The 23,095-nt window shown below is 39.7% G+C and overlaps 2 protein-coding genes across 6 annotated transcripts; both read left to right on the forward strand.

The window, feature by feature from the left end:
- Window positions 1-3,706: 3,706 nt before the first annotated feature.
- Window positions 3,707-23,095, forward strand: hoxd3a (homeobox D3a). 5 transcript variants are annotated; one of them, XM_084908558.1, is made up of 4 exons: window positions 3,707-3,905; window positions 19,094-19,153; window positions 20,627-21,176; window positions 21,352-23,095. In XM_084908558.1, the coding sequence occupies exons 3-4, from the start codon at window positions 20,729-20,731 to the stop codon at window positions 22,101-22,103; spliced, it is 1,200 nt and encodes a 399-aa protein (XP_084764684.1). In that variant the 5' UTR covers window positions 3,707-3,905; window positions 19,094-19,153; window positions 20,627-20,728; the 3' UTR covers window positions 22,104-23,095. The 5 variants fall into 5 exon arrangements, with proteins under 5 accessions (XP_084764684.1, XP_084764685.1, XP_084764681.1 ...); XM_084908559.1 differs by lacking the exon at window positions 3,707-3,905 and adding an exon at window positions 6,811-6,910; XM_084908555.1 differs by lacking the exon at window positions 3,707-3,905 and adding an exon at window positions 14,718-15,225.
- On the forward strand, window positions 9,630-13,419 carry hoxd4a (homeobox D4a). The gene is made up of 2 exons (XM_084908682.1): window positions 9,630-11,017; window positions 11,424-13,419. Exons 1-2 carry the CDS (start codon window positions 10,609-10,611, stop codon window positions 11,720-11,722), a joined length of 708 nt encoding a protein of 235 aa, XP_084764808.1. The 5' UTR covers window positions 9,630-10,608; the 3' UTR covers window positions 11,723-13,419.

Below are 23,095 nucleotides of genomic sequence, written 5' to 3' on the forward strand. Positions count from 1 at the left end.
TAGAGGGCGATGTTGTCCTTTAAGTCTCAGCTAAAGCAGCCTATTCACAGCTGGAACACGTAGACAAGGCAAGGGCCATACCATTGTCCATGTTTTTACTCATTTATATCATAAACGTCTTATGCCCTGATGAACGTGTGTGAAGAAGAGCGCGCTACTTTTAACAGTTCCAAACCTGAAAGCCCCATTTTTCTAATCGGTTATTGCAGCACCCTTATACTGATTTTGAAATCTCCTGACAGCTCCCAGGCCCCATATTTCAGCAATATGTCACACATTTGCACAAAGGAGAAGCCAAATTTAATCGTTAGAGAGAAGGCTTTCTGAAGGCAGAAGCAGACTCAGCCCACCGCGTAAATGCAGAGAAAATAACAACAGAGACACTGATCTTTCACAGATGGTTTTTTTCCTTTAAAGGGCATGTCTCTGAGCCTCGTCGTTTTATTATTATTAGCCTGCTATTGTTATTGTTAAATAACCAGCGAAGTAGCCTGTCGTTTTTAGACTGTCCCACAGTGTCCTGCTTGTTGTGATACTATTAATAATATTACTAATACTTAAAATGTAAACTGTAGTGCTGTGTGTTTCATTAAAGCTTCACAAAGCTCACATTAAAACAAGTAATTACAGTTTAAAAATGGCGTCAATTCACTGACAATAAAACACACCAAGTACACTCAGATTTAGCTTTGTTTTTATATATAAATCCAAGTTGTTTTGCTTTAGTTTTACACCTTATACACTCATTTCATGAAATAAAATGCAGCTTATCCTTCTTCTGCTGGTTGTGCGTTTTAGCGCAGTTATGGAGCCATAAAGAGATGTGGCAGCACATACTGCTGTGAGCAGATAGAGTAAGCATCACTTTAGTAATCACACACGTTCAACTTGGTTGTTGTTTTTTCTTTTTTTGAGACTACACTGTTTACACACACGAGGAATGTATCGAACTCTGTCTCTGCAATGGAAGCTGCTTACCCTTTAAATAATACGAATAGTTAGAGACCGTACTGGTTCAGTTACTGGTTCAAAGGAGAATAATAGACCTAGAAGGAGCATGGGAGTAACATTTTAGTACGTCTGTCCGTCTGACGTTATTGTGTACAATCACTACAGCAGGACAAAAACAGCAGAACAGGCCTGCTTCCATCAGATTATATATATATATGTCTGTGTGTGTGTGTGTGTGTGTGTGTGTGTGTGTGTGTGTACATATTGTGAACAGGGACAGCTTTTTAGTGAGCACTGCGCTGCATGCAGACTTTTCCCGTATTAATGTTATGCGTGTAGGCCAAGGTAATCGGGGCAATTTAACATAAAAAAAAAAGAGTAAAACGTAAAGTGATAACTTTATTAGAAAAAAACGACGTAAGACACATAATACACCTTTTTATTTTATTTTATTTTATTGTTGGGAGAACTGTGTGCACATTAAAAAACGAAGAAAAGAAGAAGACGAAAAGAAACAAATGTGTTTAAAGTTTTAAAGTTCGCTTGTCAGGAATGCATTTTAATGTCTCCTCTCCCCCACTCGTCCCAATATAATTTTAGATTTTTAAAATGTTTTTTTTATTGATGTATTGTTATAAATATGCTTATGAATTTAACCGCTTTTGTTTTCATAACGACTGCAACGAAACAAGCATAAAATATGACTATATATTCTAGATCCTATTCAACAGAACCTGAACGTTACACGGTGTTTCTATGAGAATAGAGCTGCGGATGAATATAGAATGACAATGCGGAGGAACACTAAATGACACTTCTCCAAAAGCGAATGAAACACTGTGGTTTGATAAAAGTGTGGGTAGGCAGCCTCTGGCTGATCAGGAGTAATGTGACGAGGAATTTGTAGCTCAGAATGGGTCACAAAGACAGATAGAGTCAGTGTGCTTGGCAAATAATGACACAAATTTGCCTGTATGCATTAACTTAGTTCACCCCCCTTTTTAATCTTTAGTTTCTTGAAGGCAGACTTTGACATGATTCCAGGATCTGAATTTATGTCTCTGAGAAAATCAGTGTCGGCCTATCAATAAGCATGCAGCACTAAACCTGTCAGTGAAAGCCACTTGGCAAAAGAAGGAGAAAAAGAAGAAGAAGAAAACGATTTTTAAACTTTGCAAAGCCCTAATTGTCGTTTGCAGAATAACTGATATGTGATTGATTCATTTATATAAATGTACATTATGTGGCATGCCGAAACGCTTAAAGTCGTGCAACAAGATATATGTTGGGCGCAAACAAAGAGGCGCCGACATACAGTGAAAAAATGATATTGATATGCCCCATATGTGTGTGTGTGTGTATGTGTGTGTGTGTGTGTGTGTGTGTGTGTGTATGTGTGTGTGTGTGCCTGCATAGATAGATAGATAGATAGATAGATAGATAGATAGATAGATAGATAGATAGATAGATAGGTTAAAAGTACAGTAAAAATGCATCAGTCTATTTCCCTCCAAAAGAAAGGCCTTCAAGTATAGTCTACATTACAATAACGTCATAGTCGCAATGCAATGTGATTTAACAAATCCTGAGGTCTTGCATCTTTCTCCCTCTTTCACAGGGACACACGCGGGGAGAGAGAAAGGAAAGGGAGCTATAAGACAGGAAACCAGAGCCATAGCTCGGGCTAGCCTAACTATAAATCGCACAGTGCTTTCTCTGGCGTGCCACCAGATAAACGAGAGTGAAATACATGAAATTCCTCTTTGGTGCAGTCGTAGACACATGTGCAGAGACTGCATGCAGTTGCAGTATTTAGGTCTTTAAGTGTCGAGTTTCAATTACACGAAAAAACATTCACACCATAGTGTATCTCTGTCTCTAATAATAAACAACAGCTGGCCTGTAAGAGCGTGGAAAAAAGCCGCTGATATGCAAAATCATTTGGAAACACAAAAGTCCCGCATCCGTTGAAAATCTGTCCTCCAGGACAATGACTGAACATCCACGGGAAAAGGCCGGCGACAAAGCATTAGACTTTTAATGAGGGAAAAAAGTTGTAAATTATACTTGCTGGTTTTATTGTGTGGCGTTTTCCTAGCATCTGCTGCACAGGCCGTGAACTCACAGATGAAAAATAAAATAAAGGCACAAAGTTGTTCTGTATTTTATACAAGAAATATTTGGTTTCTCAAAAGATTTTGTTTCATAAAATCTCCAGTTTCTGCAAAACGTTAAACATCAACGTGATCTATGGCAGATTATGCATTTTAACACTGTGATATCCAAACCTCGGATCAGTTTGATGTTGCCAAATATTTAATAAAAAAAAAAAAGATTAATCTCATATACTTAATCAGACGCGTTTCTCAGTTGTTCTGTACACTTTGCAGGAAGTTTTAGATTTTTGAGTGCTGCAAACGACGACAGAAAAAAAAAAACAGGGGGAAAAGCTCTTGTTTGGGAGACCTGGTGGGGCTTCTGCTATTATGCGCCAAGATGGGGAGAATTGCTGCAGTCCAAATTCCTTTTTGTGAGGGGACAATTTACAACTTGGTAATAGACCTTTTTATGTGCCTCCATCGCCTGTCATTGGATGCCACTGGTCATGTGCGAGAGGCAAACGTCTTCATGGCCCTTTTCCTGATTTCCCTGGCGATTTCCCCCCACTGCATTCTGTATCACGTTGTCTATGGTGTTAAACCGATACACTACGGTCTGCTCTCTTAAAAATCGCCTGCCATTCGTTTCATAATTGTCTGATCAGCGCATATTTTCCCGGCGCTGCGTCGTTTGTTTAATTAATTATTTTTTCTTTTACTGGATGACAAGAGAAGCGTTTCAACTTTATCCACATACCACCTTCTTCATTCACAGAGCTGTGCTGGCTCTTTCACGCAAAATGCACTGCCTGAGCAAACTTCAAAGAGCAAGCATGGAGTACCTCACCGCCATAGGTAAGATTTCTTGTGCGATAATGGCGTTTATTAGTTGGGCATGTGTGAGAGCATGTAAAGTTTGACAGCTTCCTGTTTCATTGGTCATGTAAATGAGCTGCAAGGTAATGGCACTCAGGTAATTTGGTGAAGTCACATGTTGCTGGGTGTGTTGGGATTAATTGTTTTTGTTTTTAGACATGTTCAGTAACAGAAGTCTGGCCATTGTATTATAATGATTAACAAACGTCCGTTTAGCCGGCAAGTTGCCTTTTATAATGCAACAACCACAGAGAAATATTTAAGAAGATATCATATGGATTTCAAGTCGTATCATCATGTTTATTGATACCTTTTTAAAGCCTTAGATGCACAAATAGAAGTTGTTTCTGAGGTCACAGATGGTGATGTGTGAGCTGTGTTTTTGATGCAGAGAAGTTTTTTTTCCACTGTGCACTGCAAGAGAGCTTTGTCTTTAACCGGTCATTCCTTATTTTGCTTTCAGTGTTAAGCTATTGGTTGTAGACAGATCCCAATTCCATCAGCCTCTACGAATAATTGTAGCTGTATTATCCCTCATCTCTCAACCTGCTAGAAAATCTGTATTGGCGTATTCAGGCCACCATATTCCATCACACTGTTTCGCTTTCTATGCTAATAAATGCGGGATTATACTCGAGACAAAATTCAGTTAATTTGCTTTATTGAACGTATACAAAGCCTGGCAGCAAAAGTTCAGTTTTCCTACTTGTTTTCAGCTGCCTGGAGATGAGGCCAACTGAACAAAGACAGTATTTCACTGTTGCCTGACAGGCAGCTGCGAAAGTATTTACAGCCTTACTGCAATGCGGCAAAATGGACCCTGAAAGACAGGCACAAGCAGAAGCCTGAGAGAATTACATAGGACTCAGACATGATTTTTTAAAATTTTGACAGTGCAAAAAAAAAGATCACACGTTTTAAGCGTTTTTTCTAATGCACATAATTATTTAGTATATGTGTGACCGCAGGCCCTGCACTAATATTTTTATTAGTTTCCATAAATGGATTTACTCTCTTCACTCCTACTCAGCTCCTCTCAGACATCCAGACTGTCCAGACCCTTTAGCAACAGACTTATATAATCATATAATATATTTTGTGATTTTGATTTCTTTTTTAATTTTTTTTTGCTCAAGCCAAGCCACGTGAACCTAAATGTGCTGTCATTTGCCTTCTATTTAATAGTTTTAATAGTTTTTTTTGTTTCCACTTGGATAAATGATGCTTTCATTAACAATGTTAAGTATGAATCATCACCACAACATCAGCATTTTCAATTTCAACATCTACTCTGCAGTTTATTACTATAAATATTCCCATTATAGTCTTTTTTAAATGTTCAGTCTACAAATAGAGGAAAATACTTGTAAATATTTAGATATAAATATGCTATGGTAATTATTCTGAATTCATATAATGTGTTTAAAGAGCTTGACTAAACCCAGTTTTGAATTAGCTTGCATTAGGCTACTTGCTTTGGAGGGAATCATTTAGAAGAGTAATTGAGCAAATTTTGAAATCAGTGGTCTGCATACCAACAGTAAATCTCCTCTCCCCTCATTCAAAACTTCATCAACAGTTTGATGAAACACAGGATTGGGTGAACTAACTGGTTTCTGTATGTTTTATATATTTATTTATTTTTGTATTTATTACAGTGGAACTGTGGAGAGGCCTTTATCATGCCAGCAGAAGGCGCTGTTGCCCAACAGTCAGATTCTCTGGTCCCATTTAGCAATCCTTTTACTAGCATGCTCTTTGGTGCTGTAAATAGATGAGGCGGGAATCACGTGATCCAGTTCGTTTTCTTTCTAAAAGTTGTTTTGGTGCCCATGTTGCACGCATGGGCACTAGATACGTTAAATGCTGCTATCAAATGAGATCAGCCATTAAGATTATACAATGGTGCATTTTGTGCTGGTTTGGATATCGTCCAAATATTCATGTCTGTCATCTTTCCCCAGCAAACAGTCATTCAATAATCGTAAACTGTGTCCTCGTGATAAACAGGATGATTCAATTAAAACGACTTTATTTACAAGTTCAAAACAGTTCGAGGAAACATGAAAGCTAAAAGCAGGGGTTATGTGTAGGCAGAATTTGAATCTCCAATGAAGGAAAAGCTTTTATGAAGACATCCATGTAAGAAAATTCAAAGCCTCTGATCTGCTGCCCTCACATTTATTATACCTGCCGCACTGTGGCAGCCACCCAAACCTCAACATGGTCTGCTCTCTCCGGTTAGGTCAGAGCAGGGGGAGGAGGAGGAGCAAAAGGCATTGCACTCTGGGATTGGCCCGGAAGAATGAATGACATCAGTCCTATTGTGACAGGTTCACTGGACAGAAAAAAAAATGTATTCGGGCACCAATCAGTGACGCGTAGTGGTTCATTTGTTAACACTTTAGAGGTCAAAAGGCGTCAGATTTCAGGAGATTTAAATATTGAAATTCTCGATTTCAGTAGTTTTGATTCCATCACGCCTCAATATTAAAATGATTAAAATGAATATTTAAGATGACCAGGATACTTTGGTGTTTGTTTATGGAAGTTTGAAGCTCGCACATATTTTTTCTCCCCAGTTTTCACGGTGGGAATAAAACATGCTATTCTGTCACGGCTCGCTCTTGTACCACTTTCTGTTGTGACTGTTACAAAATCCCTTCCGCTTCCCTGCTTCCTCATTTCCACGACTTTTCCTCAGTGCACATCAGTGCAATCGCTATTATTGAGTAAGTGCAACTTTCAGGGTTATTTATGGGCCTGCGCCCTGTTGTGAATGGCTGTGAGGAAACACGTGATGCCATTAAACTTTGTTTTATGGCCTGGGACTTGACAAGCCAAAATATAATTCTCATTGTGTATTAGTAAGACAGTCCAGATGGAATAGAGCCTCAATTGACATGGAACTCTACCGGACTGACTTTTCCCCTTCAGCATGGATGCGTTTGTTGGACTGCGTGTCATCTGTTGCGGTTTCCGCGGTAAGCTGCGTTTTATCATTATGCTCGTGGTATGGGCGTGTGATGTCACATGCGTAATGCTCAGGCTAAACTGTTTCCTGCCTGTAAAGCTGCAGTGCAACTTTTAGACAGTGCGCTCTTCTGATGAAGTTGTGTTCAAGTTTAGTACTTGTTTGATTTGTTTTGAAAAGCTTTTATTGATCTAGCCTTCACTCTTTTTTTAAAGTGTCATTGGTCTGATTTGCTCCACACCATATTCTTCTTCTTCCTCTTTTGGTTCTGCTTCTTTGTTTGGTCTTTTTAAAGCTGTTTGATGATCTTGTGCAGTTAACTTGAGATTTTAATCAAAGGAATTTTATTTTAAATTGCATTAATTTCCTGCTGTGTCCAACTGTTAAGCTGCACATTTCTTCACCCACAATTCGTTTGCTAGATAACGTCATCTTTTCTTTGGGTTTCAATCACACAGAAATGTGTTGTTTTTTTTTAAACAGCACTGATTTCGCAAGAAAATCAGTTTTAAGTCTTTACATGATGTGGATTTTCTTTTTTCTTAATTCACCCCAGGCCTGGCGCGTTTCTAACTGCAGGCCTTTAAATTATTAATTTTGTCACCCTTTGTTAGAAATCTAGTCTTGCAATGGTTGCATGTTTGATCCAAGCTTCAAAGGGAATTTAGCCTTTATTTTGTATTACTATCAGACAAAAAAAAAACAAAAACCTTTATTACGTTGTGTGAAAAATAAGCAGGCCTGGTGTTTTCTGTAGCTTTCAAATCCACAGCTGATGGTTTACAAAATCGAAAACAAATATCTGTGAATGTAATGAAGAAATAGTCGAGCTGGAGACTAGTTGGCCATTGGTTTAACACGAGCTGCCAGGAAACGCTGACTTTATCATTCTTTTGTTGGGGAACTCGGCTTTGACCCGTCACAAGGACCGGCAGGGTCAGGTGAAAGGCAGGTCAGGCTGTCTAATAAATACTGAAACGTGAAGTGCAAGGACGATTTATAATAAATGAGTAAATAAATAAATAATGCACTCATCATTTAATTGAGGCCATAACGAATATTTTGAGTTTTTGTTGGTATTTTAGCGGAAATTTTCCAGCTCAGATAACAGCATATATATGTACACATGCATACTACACGCAGGCCTACATATTCGTTAAAGGAGCTCCAGCACAAAGCGTCACACTGATTTTACATTTTACTGTTTTATGTTTTATTCTTATTTATTAAAGGCCTCTTTTACAAGGTTGGTGCAAGCCAATAATATTCCCTATTATATTACACTAAACCGTTTACATCACCTGTCAAATAATTAGCCACGAATTTGTTTCTTTATCCGTTTAATTTTTCTTATTAAAGAAGAAAACGTGGTCTGTGTGTGAGGCACAGTTGCTTTTTAAGCCCTTTCAGAGCTGAGATGCAATTATTGTGTCACAGTTTGGACAAGAAGGAAACATGTCATAAATTCAAATTACTGTCTCGTTGCTTAAATACTGACTCAAAATTTTCAGAGTTTGCTATATTTTCTCGCCATCAGCGTTATTTTCTCCATATAGACGCAATGATATGAAATTAGCTCACTCGCATGGTGATTTAGCGTCCTTGAAGAAAAAGTGTATTATTTTTGCTAGACCCTCTCAGTTTCTCTGTTTTGGCCAATCTGTCTTGATCACGCCCAGCTTTAACTAATTTAATTTGTAGAGGAAGCTCGGTGTAGGGCTTGAGGTGGTCTCCATGGCAGTTAGTTAAGGTCTGACGACTTGGTAAACTTTTGCACCCTTTGAGCTGTCGGCAGCAGTAAAAATAATTGAACTTTTTGATAAGTTTGTAAATGATTTGAGTTGACCTCGATGGCCTCCAGCCCGTAGCATCTTTTGGACAGCGGAGGTAGGAAACCCCTGTATAACCTGGCAAGTGCTCAGGGGTTTATACCGTTGCTCGATTGCTTGACGGAGGCTTAACTTTAAATCTGAGCTGACAGTTTTAAAAAGTTTAAGGTCATTTATGGATTTATGGTGTTTGAAGAAAGTGTATTGTCTTGCTGTGAACTTGGGCTGTAGCCTGATGAAGAGAAGAAGATCTTCTGCGTTGAAAGCTGGGCTGACCCGAGTTGGTAGCTGTTTTTTCATTTACTTTACGCTTGTCATTTTCTCAAGATTGACAGGAGCACCCAGGGCAGAGGTAGCCTGTAGCCTAATATTTTTGCTTTTCCTTTTCTTTATGTCTTTCTTCTTCTTCTTCTTCTTCTTTTTGGAAGCCTTGTCAGCCAGCAACTGACAAGGCTTCGAGGGTTTCGTGTGTCCTATTGACGAGATTTCCTTCAAATAAGCAACAAAAAAGACCACGAAAAAAGCCTACTTTATACTGTAGAAAAGGGGAATAAATTAAAAAGGAAATGCCGTGGCTAAAACAAAGGAAATGGGGCACTCCGGAGTGATTATAGCTTATAAAAGTATGTGTTTATCCCTGGGTTTTTAATTCTTGCCTCTTATTTTCTTATGTAACCTCAGCTTCTTTGATGGTTTTGGTTTATTCTGATTGTGAGCCACTTTGATAATTTTATTAGTCTAGAGTGCTGCGCAAAGAAAAAGTGATGTGGTTTAGGGGGTAAAATTAGGCAGCATCGCTTCCCGTCGTCTATATATACCCTGTAGAACCGAATTTGTGTGATGAAACCAGATTCACAGATTCGATTCTAGGGGAGTATATGGTCGATGAAAAAACTTCGATTTATTGACTTTACTGCCATCGTTATCAGGCATTTGAAGCCTAATGTGCTTCCAGTTGTTACATTAACAGTGTTGGTTTATGAGTGAGAGTAAATCTGACAACACCACATTCCTCATAAGAGGTCGGTCGTGCTGTAACTCTGTAGGCTTAAAGGAAATCTAATGTGAAATGTTGCACGTGGAAATAAACATTGGAAGGTGTCTCTATTCCTGTTTGGCTCGCTGTGCTTTGCATGAAATACCAAATGAATTTACTAAATGAAACCAAGCCACAGACACTCCAGCTGTAGCTCTTTTTTCTCTCTTGTGGGCAGTTTCTGTCTCTACATTATTGATTCCCAGAGACTGCTGCTGCTGGCCAATAGGCTCCTGAGACAGATTTTTTTCAAAGGGATGGGAGCAGATGAAGTGATGAGATTCGTGTAACTTTTGGATGACCCCTTCTTGACAAAGACAGTGTCCATCAATTGTCCTCACTCATTATTCGCTGTCTTTATGCCAAGGGGCTTTTTGTATCTTTTGTTGGTTTCTCTGTTGAACACCATGCTTTTAAGTTAGACTTTAGAAACCAGGAATCAGCTTTGATGAAACATCACCATGCACAGAAGACAATCCCCATTTTTAATATTCTGTTTTCTTTTTAATAAGTTTCGTAAGTTCAATATTGTGCATATTTTCCCCCAATTTTTCTATTTATTTATTTTGAAATCATCATTTTCTGTCTTCCAAACACGTACGCAGATGTTTCAAGATAATATTTGCGTTTTTTCCATCAGGGTCTAATTTCTGTGTATCTTAACTCGGATAAAAATGCATTTAGTTGTATGTTTACCCGTGTTTGGACCCGCATCACCTCTATTGGCCGATCTGGTCACATGGTTCGCTAACTTTATTCAGTTGACACCAAGTAGGAGGGCTTTATGGAGGGAGGAAAAAAGACAACTCGAGAAAAATTAGTATTTTCTACCTTCAGAAATTAATGGCCATGAGTTCGTATATGGTGAACTCTAAGTATGTGGATCCCAAATTTCCTCCCTGCGAGGAATATTCACAGAATAACTATATACCTGAGCAGGGCTCCGACTACTACAGTCCATCGCAGGACACAGACTTTCAGCATCCAGGGATCTACCCACGGTCAAACTACACGGAGCAACCCTTCAGCTGCAACACTGTGCAGGACTCCACAGTGCAACCACGGGGTCATGGGCACGAGAGAGCCAGCCACCCGAGCCATTTTAGCGCACAGACTGAGCAGGGGACTCCGGTCCAAGTGGCCGGACCCCGGACTTGTGGACAGCAGCAAAACACAAAGAGCCAAAATGGGATACAAGCCAAGCAGCCAGCAGTAGTTTACCCCTGGATGAAGAAAGTTCACGTAACTACTGGTAAGATTTCCTCTTCTTCTTCCTCTTCTTCCTCTACTGAGAGCTATAATCCAGAAATCAGTCAGTATACTATTTATAGGAGTCTTTGAAAGGCCTCGCCAATTACACAAGTCATAAATTTTTATAGCTCAGGAAATAGGCCGCTAGGTGAGCGCCTAAAAGCTCCTCAAACACATAGACTAGCCGGTGGAAATTGGGATGAAATCTAGAGCAAATCTGGTTAAATTTAGCTAAAATAATCCACTGTTTCCTGATGACAGTTCCGTTTAAATTTCCTTAAAGTATGAACTTTGACAGAGAAACTAATTTTCTTGTCCTGCACATGTTCTACCTGCATGCTGCATCGACCACATTTAGTGACTTTTGTTTGTTTCGTTTTGTTTTTCTTTTGTGTTCTTTCTCCCAGTGAACCCGGATTACACGGGATCTGAACCCAAGCGGTCCAGAACAGCTTACACCCGGCAGCAGGTTCTGGAGCTAGAAAAGGAGTTTCATTTTAACAGGTATCTGACCAGGCGGCGGCGGATTGAGATTGCCCACACTCTTTGTCTCTCCGAAAGGCAGATTAAAATCTGGTTTCAAAACAGACGGATGAAATGGAAGAAAGATCACAAACTACCCAACACCAAGGGAAGATCTGCACCAGTCTCCAACCATCTGCAGAGCATTCAGAAGGATAACCTGACTGATATCACAGCATTATAAGAAAGGAAAGTGGCCCTGTCCTTAGAGATTAACTGTATATAAAAAAGACAAAAGTTACATCTGACTTTTGCATGGACTGATGTCGTTTCTAGCCATTTTGTTTTTAATTTAACAAACATGACCCTCCAGCATTGTTGCCTCGAGTCTGAGTGAGAAAATCAATCGGTCTTTAAAACCGAGAGGTTTGCAAGCTGAGCCTCTTCTGTGTTCAAATTTCCTCAAAGAGACAGAAAAAACGTCGAAATAAACTTTTCCTTCCCTGTTTTTCCGACGTTGCCCCCTCTGAGGAGACATTTATCAAGCAGCCTCGGCCGATTCAGTGGATTTAAACAAAGTGTCTCTGCTCTTCTCACGTGGATTCAGCTGATTTAAACAATGAAATATCTTTGCTTAAAAACAAAACAGTGAGATCATTTCAAATTACACGCACATACACAAAAGTTATTACAGCTTTCAGCACAGAAATTATTTTAGCCAATTGAAAAATTCACATTAAACGCACAATATATATATATATATGTGTATATATATATATATATATAAATGTATACTTGAAGGAAATATTATTTGCATATAGAGCACGCCAAACACTCCTCAACCTTTTTCAAAAATCCCCGCTGAATCTTTTGTGACTTGTATGTTTTAACTTATTTTGTACAAAAAAAAGCTTTGAAATTTTAAAATGTTATTTCCCAAACACAAGACATTCCTGTGTGCATACTATTCAGAGTGCCCTTATAAATCTTTCCTGACATCTTTGTAAACAGTGTACATTTTCAGAGGCTCTCTTGTGCCATTTAAAACTCTCCTATGAAAGATCATTTGTTCTTGCATGGCATCAAATTGATACTAGATGTTTCCAATCGGAAATAATCAAATCCTGGAGATTTAGCAGTATTTTATTTTTTATTTTTCAGACGATTTCTGCGTCATTATTTATTTGTTTAAAAACGTGTACATTTTTTCGTATAGCACACAATTTAATTAAAAGTATTCGTTAAACCTTTATTATTCCGAAATATGTTTGAACTCTTGTGCGTTATTAGCATGGCCTTATGCAAAGTTTTAGTCTTAGTTAACATGGGAATCTTCTATTTTTTTTTTATTTTTTTTTTTTTTCATTCACAACCAAGCTATCCGTGGGGCTCTTTCAGGTCATGTTTCAAGACAGATATTTCTCGTTTTATACCGTCTTTGTCCTCGGACAAAAAGCCAAGAAGCTCTCCCAGTATGTGGAGGTCTCCTTTCTGAAGTCTTCTTGACGAGAGAGTTGAAAAGGTATTTCAACCGAAGGTCGACAAAGCAGCAGTGGCAGGTTCATCCAGGGGACACATTTCAGCCGCAAGGACTGACCCCAGCACCCCTGACCCGCCGGACAGGCAGCATTTCTCTCCCAGGCGCTGTTCGCTTTGCTTTGGAGGACTGTTCCACCCTCAAAAAAAAAAAGAAAAAGAAAAAAGGCTAAAGCTGATTCAAAGTAAGAGCCGCTGAATTCCTCGTTTTACACGTGTTTAAACAGTATTTATACCAGGCGAAGCCCCCGAAAAGGTTCTGATTTGTGCGTTTGTCTCCTCATGTCTATATGCAATCTTTTCGTTTTTTATTTTTGTACATGCTTTTTACCTTGTACGGTGCATTGAGATGTGAGAAGTATATTGAATAAAAAAAATAAAGATTTCTACTGATTATGCATTTAAGTATTTGGGAGACTGTGTGTGTTCTGGGATGTTTATTTCCTGCACTCAAGATCGATTTTGATTTAGAAGAAATACATATATTTTTTCGACCCCGGGGTTATTTATTATTTCCCCGATAGCTTGAAATTTTAGAGTAACTTTTCTTTGTTTGCGTTATTTGGTGCCATTTGGTTTACGCTAGACGCAAAGGACAGCTTTGCTCCAAGTGTTTTTTCACCTAAGGGTTACAAGCGTGTGGAACCATATGGAACTAAAGGCCGCTTTTACAAAACATCTACAAATGGACCAAATGGCCAGTGGATACACAAATTCAGCCTGTTGTCTTGGCAGGTCCTAAATTTAAGCACACAAGTGTATTTTTATTATTTAGAAAATAAAATAAAATAGAAGAGGTTTTTTACTTTGCCGTTTCATTTTACTCATGAGTTCGTAACAAAGCGAGAGCAAGCACTGCGCAAAAACCTCCCCTTAAACTCTTAGTGGGGATTATTTAATTAATTTATTATTATTATTTTGTGCCATAAAAACCACATTCAATGCGTAAAAGTTATTTAGACGATTCTTTACTGTGCAGTGGAAGCACAAATTATCTCTAGTGGCCTCATAAGACTCAAATTGACAGGGAAAACTTGTTAAGAGGAGTTGGTCCTTCTCCAAGACTAATTCACGCCACATTTGTTAGAGCTGTATTAGAACGAAGAAACAAACACCCAATAGCACAGTATACTACTTTAGGGTATTAAAGCATACCTATATTCTGCTTATGGTTAATATTAATCCCCCAACCCCCCGTGATCCACAAGCTGAGACTTTATTGAGGATGAGTCGCAGCAATACCGACCTTCGACCCCTTCACGTTACAGGATCAGCTCGGATACAAACAAAGTGACCATATGTATGCATTTGTAAAGACAACCTGCACCCAAACACTTTTCATCCCCAGTGACCACGGGCTGATGCCCACCGCGCATAAACGTTTGTGTATACATAAAATGTAAGTTTGTCACACGGATGTGGAGAGAAGCAGAGACAAAGTGATGCTACCAATCCACCATCCTGCCAAAAATGATCTCCATATAGATGCTGAGGAGAAGATGAGAGAGAGAGAGCGAGAACGAGAGAGAGAGGGGGGCTGGGTGGGTGGGGGGGACTGGGGAGAAGCGACTAGAAGGGGGGTGAGGGGGGAGAACCTACCTAAAATACATTACAAGCTCTAACTTAACCAAAGGTTGCTTTTTTATTATTATTATTTTTAGCTACTTAATATAAAACCTGGATGTTTTGAGCGTCTGATATATAATGCATGAATTGAACTAATGCCAATATCATAGTTTCCTTGGCAGTTATCAGGTCAAAGCAGCCTACTACAACGTGCAGTGTGTAGCCACACTGACCTACATGTCTGAACAGCAATAAATGGGAGCCAAAGGCAGTGCCATTTTCAATGACACTGCACCCAGTGCAGGAATACAACGTCGTTGCTCTCCATCCGGCCATATTTGATTTCCAGCTGTTTTCGCAAGAAGCCTCTCCGAGCCAGACAACCCCCCTAAGATATATTAAAGTGCGCTGTCTGCATTCAGAGATATAATCCAGAGACTATACCACTCCGCTCTCTATTCTCGACCACGTGATTGTCTAAATAATTAATGCAGCACGTCCCCCTAGAAACACGGCGTCGTCATTAATCGCAAGGACTCTATCAGACTTGAAAACTGAAGAGATCCCCCAAGAAAATAATATCCGATTCCCGGCGCAACTGTAGTCCCGCACTTTAGCAACACATCTGAACCGATGGATGCTTGGGTAGGTAAATATTTCAACATTTTTCATGTTGCCCCAGCTGGTAAATGACGATATCAAATGTCGTGATATTTGATAAATTGCTCCCTTTGATGTGTGCGCTCTGAGCGCAATTGTATAGGCTGTGGCTAGTCGCCGTACGCATGCCTTCTTCTTTTTTAAAAATAAATAAATTAATTAAATATATTAGCAGTAGCATAATTTTTCAGTTTTGCGGTTGGCAAATGTCTTGAAATGGACTGATGGGACTAATGTGAAAAAAGTAAATGGCAGTGACAAGTAGGATTTATGGATGCTCGCTTTGAATAACTGCTCTTTCGGACACATGCAGCTTAGTCTGTTCCCTCTTTTGGGCCCATAGACTCCTTATTCAGAGTCTAATTTGGATTTTTGCTAATTTAATGTGAAGTTGTTTTTGTTTCTTTTAATCTGAAGTAAGTTGAATATGTTTAAAGAAAGCATTAAAATTAACTTGTCTTGTTTGCGAAGCAGAAATCGCGATTTTTGGTGTTGTATTTTTAACCATAAGACAAATTCCTAGTTATTTATCTCTCCCTTTCGCTTTAGAGCACAATCATTTTCTATTGTTTTTATTGTTAGTGGGGGGATGATGTAATTTTGATTTCTTAGAAGTCCTAGAAGTTCGGCCAGGCTGACAGTTCTGCCTCCTTGTAAATCATTCTCAGTTATCCCTGAAAGGGTGCGAGGCTGTTGGGGGCCGGGCGAAAACTGTAAATCTTTCACTTTTATTACCCTCTGAACATATGCTGAGACGCTACCAGTCCGGCATCCCTTCTTCTTCTTCGCTAGCAAAGATTACCCACCGCTGAACCAACCAGAGGTCCGAGAACCGTCTCTGTGGTTCGAAATCTTAGAGTCTGGCCTTTCGGTATATTTTCTCTGGTATTAAAGCGAGCCTTTATTTGGCATAGTGTGGGGTTAGTACCGAAAACAATGCAAGAAGACACTGGCTCCGTGCCTCTTTGTGCTTCAGCTGTGTGGGAAGACAGACACAACAAACACGAGATGATAATGTGGTTTATTTGAATACAATCCGTTCCCAGTTGCAAGAAAAAACACACACGTCATTTATTTCATAAATCATTTTTTAAAATGCACTCCCACATCATTGTGCAGTTGTTTGTAAATTACACAGAACCGCGTTTTAAAACGTTTCAATATTATGCAAAATGTGGTGAGTGAGGCCCTCTTTATTCGTTTTATTGCGAAATCCCCGCTAGTTTCTATCTTTTGGGGGAGCGAGGCAAAGAAAAAGAAATCTTCATAAATGTTGGAAATTTCAAATCTTCTGTGACATAAAATGCACAGATCATTTTGCGCACATGCATTGCACTTCAGTGCCTTTGTGGGGGGGAGGTTAAAGATGTCTAAATTTGCACGTTGAGCACCCAAACAAAAGCATATCTGCTTGGGTTTAAACGCTGAAGTGCAGGCGAGCTGCAAAGCTCGCAGCTCATGAGGAGATAAAAAGAAATAGGCAGAGGAACATTTTCACATTCACACAGTTCAGATGAGGAAATAAACGCCACCCTTTATCAAAATGGATTGGTGAGGTAAGGCTTACTTGAAGAAGGGAACAATCACGTGAACAAATATGCTTGTACCTTAAGGCAGCGCCTTTATTTGTCATCATAAAGCTTCCGAAACACCCCAAAATCCCAATGTTAGCTGCAAATCTTTACAGGCCTCTCCGTTTTTGAATTCCTGTATATTTCACTGGGTGATTGATTGCCAGTGATTTTTTTTTTCAGGAATAAGGATACCTTGTTCGCTTTTTATTGGTAGTTGAATGCGAGTCCTTCCATTCTTTCGGGAATACTGTCTCCACTGGTATATGGAAATGTCTGAAAAACAGCAAGATCAGGTTTAGGACAGCATTGTCTACAGACAAAGGGTGAAGGATTTATTCTTGAGACAACGTGGAAAGGAACTGAGACTGAGAGGGAACTGCTTTATGATGAATTGATTCACAGGTAAGCAATTGCATGGCAGAAAGCAACCTTTAACCACGGGTTAATATAATCCAAGGAAATATATATGATTCATTCCATTCATGGAGGCGATGCTCGTTAACGTCGCTCTCACCGGCAAACGCGCGGGTATGGAGCCCAAAGCTATCTCTTCAAAAGCAGATTCATATTATTACCATTATTATAGTTTTTTTTTTTCCTCGAGAAATTGCGTTCAAATATTATCGACAGATCGAGCCTAAGCTACCCTGCGCTTTTCAGCTGATTTCACGTTTATGAAAACCTGCTCGGAGGAAAAAGTGGGAGAGGAACTTTTCTTTTTGACTCTTGGATCGTAAATCACATTAATTTGTTGTCTTATCCTCACTCGCTGGCGTTTGCCGTTGATTTATGTGGGTTCAATAGTATGGCTTTGTTAACCTGCAACGTTATATTATAGGTGAATTTATAGTGGATGCTTTAAGGGATAGGAGGTCTGAATAGTGAACAAGGACAATGCAAATGCGTTTATTTTTTTAATGTTTGGATACCTTAATGGCTAACATGTTCCTAGTTTATAATATTGACTCATGCAAATATATTTTCTCTCTCTTTGGACTGATGAGCAGCAGGTCTAAGAACAGAAGGCAATAAACTCAAATCTGAGATAATTTCCACCCATTTTCGTTCAGTTTACTGTTTTACTTTGGATAAAGATTTAATGTTTGTGCACTGCAGCTTTTGTATTATAGGCCTGAGCTGCTCATAATTACGCGCAGTCTCCTGGATATGAAAAAAAAAAGAAAAAAAAAAAAAAAAGCTAAACTAAAAATACAGACATTTTGCTACAAAATGGGAATTTGTAAGCACTATACAATTTTCTGCAAAAAAAAAAACGCAATTTGTGTTTTGTTTTCGTTGTTTCAAAACGGCAGCGAATACATTGTGTAAAATTATAAACTTAGCTTAAAAAAATAATATATATATTTCCAGTTATACAAACTTCCCTCTTATTAATAGATTTTCAAAGGTTAAGCTGAAGAAACGACTAAGTGAGATAATAACACTCCAGATTGAGTCCGACCCATTGTGTGGACCAAACTTACCGTAACAACGCGTAGGCGAAAAACACAGCCGCGTGAAAAGGGAACCATGTCTGCTACTAGTAGCTCAGTGTGCTCAAAAGCACTCGAGGTGCAGACTATCGACCAGCTTTTTAGAAAATCCTCATGAAAAAATCCTACAGTTGAATCGTGATACTATGAAGCTAAATTCCTCGGATAGATGCAATGAAACAGTAGCTGTTTGTTTCTTTTTTTTATTACACTCACTGCAAATATAATTATCTGAAAGATTTCTGGGTTTTAAGTTCTGGTTTCCTTGCCGTCGGTCGAGCATCTTGTCCTGTTTCTCTTAGCGCTGAAAAGCTGCTGTGAATTTAGTCGAGACTTGGCTCTTCTTTAAGGCAAACTGTTCGTTGTTCATTAAACTATGACTTACTGCTGAATGACCCTAAGGTCACCTAAAACGCTTATGAGTGCTAGATATTTGGCCTGACTCTTTTGTACTAAAAGTGCACATGTCAGACTTTTCACTCTCAAGAAAATGAAAGCAAAAGAAGAAGAAAAAAGTAAAAAAAAAAAAAAAGTGAAATAAAAATAGACATAAAATAAAAACGCTGGAAAATATGGAACTAAAGCCTCAGTTCTCTTAAGCTACTATAATTTTTAATTAATTATCTAGAACTGTTTAGTTCAGCTTGAGTTTACACATAAATCTAAATAAAAAAATACTACAAATAAAAATGCGACACCCATTTTTAACACAACATGCATCGAAAATAACGCAGGGCTCAGACTAATAACAATACATTTATTTGTGTTATTACTTTTGTCTTTTAGGTCGAGATGGAAGCAGTGGTGAATGCTTGAGGGGTATAAAACAGATCTGCGCAGATTTCGGTGAGTAACGTTTTTTTAATGAAGGGAGAGGACAACACAGCCAACTGCTAACAAGGTGAAAGGGTGATTTGTTATTAGGCTACATATTTACGCTCACAGTGTTTCACAGGAGGCTTAAATCAAGAAAACAGACATGAAGGATGGTCTTAACCTGTACGTGTAATTATTTACGCAGGCCAGAGTCCAATTTCAGTAAGTCCCATTTCCTTTTTTAGCAGCGTTGCCGGAATTAAACAGTGAGAGCACACACAATAAGAAAATTAAAAAGAAAAAAAAAGTAGAGTTTTTCAAGACCTCGCCAGTATCCCCGTGCCTTATTCAAAGCAGCAAAACAGCTCCGTGCTTTCCACCTCTGTGTTTAGCTGGAGACTCGCACTAAGCCAGAATGGAGGCATCATTTATAAACCGAGCCTCTTCATGGGAGAAGTCGCCGACTATGAAATTCTTTCCCTTGCCTTCCTCCTACGCTTAGTTTTACACTTCTGAGGGGCTGTGAGTCTTGAGGAGTGTTTTGCTTTTCATTCCCCTCTCTCAGGCCGTTTACAACCATAACATTTGCGGTCATAAATTTTGCCGCGGTCCAAACTGACAGGTGCAATTGTTATGCACGGCGCAGGCTGCATCTCGTAAAGCCACCAACATACAGTACAGGAGGGCCCCTTTGATATTTTTGTTTCGGCTTACTTTAAATGTTGTCATGCTTTTTATCATATTGGTAAAATAATAAGAATATTAATAATATTTTTTTGGTTTTCAAAAGTATCCTCCAAAAGTAAAAAAAAAAAAAAAATTTCAAGATAATTAGACATAAATCTTTAAGAAGAAAACCGACCAAGCAGCCAAATTATAATGTTTGAGATGTGCGTAAAGGCTGGTGAAATGTCATATTTAACCCAGCCCAACCCAACCCATCTTTCTCTCTCACTCTATCCCTCCCTTTCTCTCTCTCTCCCTCCCTCTCTCTCTCGCTCTCTCTTTCTAACCCTCTCACACAGCTACATTTTTATATGAACAGTGCGGGAGTTTAGTGTTGTGCTTCTTGCGCTCTTCAACATGCGATCCTAATGTCTGTGCGCGCGTGAACAATGAATGCATTAGGGGCTTTGTCAGGCCTTGTGATTACTGAAAAGGGTATTGTGTGTACGTGTGTGTCAAATGCTGATTCAGCTTATTTGCAAGGGACTCCTAAAGCCTCCCAGAGGGTCCTTTTAGTCCAAGTTAAACTTTAACTGTTTTGTGCCAAGAAACGACTCGAACGAGCTGGAGATGAAGCATTGTCATAGACATTTTGAATACATTTGGTGATTTTCTAATTTAATTGCTCTAGTTGTTTAATTAGAAAGCACCAAATGCTCTATACGGTAGCTTCAGTCTGGGCCAAGCAAGCTGTGAATTTTTTGGTTTAATGTGGATTTCAAACGCTGCATCTCACACATTCTGTGGCGTTACAGTGAGAGATGTTTCTTTTTATAGGTCACAGAGTGGAGCAGCGGTGGGAAACACCAATCACGTAAATAAACAACACTCATGCAACTGGATAAAGCTTCACTGGCTTACTGGCTTTGAATCCACAAAATGCAGAAAGCAACATACTACGACAACTCTGGACTTTTTGGAGGCTACACCTACCCCAAACCAGACTCTTACAACTATGGGCCCGCACACCAGTCCTATCCTACTTCAAACATAGACAGCGACTACCAAGGCTCAGTTTGTCCCATTCAGACAGCTGCAGTCCGGCCACCAGCCCTAAAAGACAGTGACCTGAACGGAGACTGCATGCGACAAAGCAGCAGTCAAAATAACAACAACAACCAAGCGACTAGTATTTCAGAGCAGCAGGCTCCTCCACTGTCTGCATCTTCCCCTAGCTCCAACAGCTCTGCACCTCAGAAGAAGAAATCCCCATCCAGCAGTGCTTCCAGCAGCGCCACACCAGCCCTCACCAAGCAGATATTCCCCTGGATGAAGGAGACCCGACAGAACTCAAAGCAGAAGAACTCAAACAACTGTGCCACCGCAGGTAGTGATCATGATGGTGACGTGTATGTGTAGTGTCTGTGTATGTTGTGTGAGCGTGTAGAGGTGTGTTTGGGTAGGGAGGGATCGGGGTGGGGGGTCTTGATGTGCATGGAATTTATAAATTATTCCTCACATTGTTCAAAAGACCCTAAGATGATTCTGTGATTCCTTCACAGGTGGTGAAGTGAGTGATGAGAAAAGTCCACCGGGACCAGCGTCCAAACGGGTCAGAACTGCTTACACCAGCGCGCAACTTGTGGAGCTGGAGAAGGAGTTTCACTTTAACCGCTATCTTTGTCGTCCTCGGAGGGTGGAAATGGCAAATCTGTTGAATCTCACCGAGCGCCAAATAAAGATCTGGTTTCAAAACAGGAGGATGAAATACAAAAAGGACCAGAAGTCTAAAGGGCTGGCGCACTCCCCCCTGGGACATTCCCCGGATAGAAGCCCGCCGCTGAGTGGCCCAAATCACATTGGATACTCTGGCCAGCTCCAAAATGTGAACAGCCTCAGCTATGACGCACCCTCACCCCCGTCCTTTGCCAAACCCCAGCAAAATATGTACGGCTTGGCCGCGTACACGGCACCCTTGGGTGGCTGCATCCCACAACAGAAGAGATACCCGGGCTCCGAGTACGAACACCACGGCATGCAGAGCAACGGCAGCTTTGCCAACGCCAATTTGCAAAGCAGCCCTGTTTACGTGGGTGGGAATTTTGTTGATTCCATGCCAGCCTCGGGCCCCATGTTCAACCTCGGCCATCTTCCCCACCCCTCATCCACCAGTGTGGACTACAGCTGTGCCGCACAGATCCCAGGAAACCACCACCATGGACCCTGTGATCCCCATCCCACATACACAGACCTCACCTCTCACCAAGCGTCTCAGGGAAGGATTCAGGAAGCGCCTAAACTGACGCATTTGTAATATGTGGTTTCGCGCGTGTGTGTGTGCGTGCGCGTGTATGCTTGCGTGTGTGTGTGTGCCAAGATTATGTTGCGCTCTTTTTTTATTACCTCACTAGTCTAATAACTACACTCCAAGCGAGTCGTGTGTATTATTACAGTATTATTGATATTACTATTAATGCTATTGTGTAATTATTTTCTAAATAATACAGCTTTGTCCATTTCTCTTGAATATTTGGGGATGCGGAGAAGCAGATAGCCCGGTTGTCAGTAGTTCTTTTTTTGTTCTTGTTTTTTCTCAAGTGCAATGCGCAATTGTTTTTTTTTCTTTTTGACTGAGTATTTCATGCCATTACTTGAAGGTAAGTCTTGTAGATCACAAAAATAGAAGCGCATCCTTAGCGAGAAGGATTTTTTAGGGAAGTTTTTCGTCTGTTTGTTAGGCTCTCATTTCCCCCCCCCCCCCCCCCCCCCCCCCGCGCACACCACAATTTATTTATTGTTTTGTATTTTTCTTTTGATTTGCATAATCTTTTGTACTAGCATATAGCCTATTTATTATTTAATTACTTTTGTATTGCACATTATTTATCGTTTATATGCGAGTATTTATACGTGTGGAGTTTGTTGTAAGATTGGACAGATCAGTGCACTTGGAAGTGTGGGCAAAACAGGGTTTGGAAAATGCTATGACTCGCAATGTGTTGTTGGTATATAAAAAAGAGCATTTCTAATTGTAAATCTGGGACAAATGGGACATTTTATAGTGTATAAACATCACTATATGTCCATGGTTATTCTTGTGTCAAATCTTAAGCAAAACGTAGACTATCGAAGTATCAAATATTATACACACCAGCATGTCATTTTGTGTAGTCCATTGCTATTTTTTATTTGTCTTCCATTGTTATTCCATTCAGTTGGATATCCATAAATTTATGAAACCCTAATGATATTGAAATGTTATATTTTATTGTGTTCAACATTTTGTAAATAAAGTGCTTAAACTTC

Source organism: Perissodus microlepis, chromosome 16, assembly GCF_051167445.1.
Source record: "Perissodus microlepis isolate ML-2025 ecotype Zambia chromosome 16, ASM5116744v1, whole genome shotgun sequence".
In the NCBI taxonomy this organism is placed as follows: Eukaryota; Metazoa; Chordata; class Actinopteri; order Cichliformes; family Cichlidae; genus Perissodus; species Perissodus microlepis.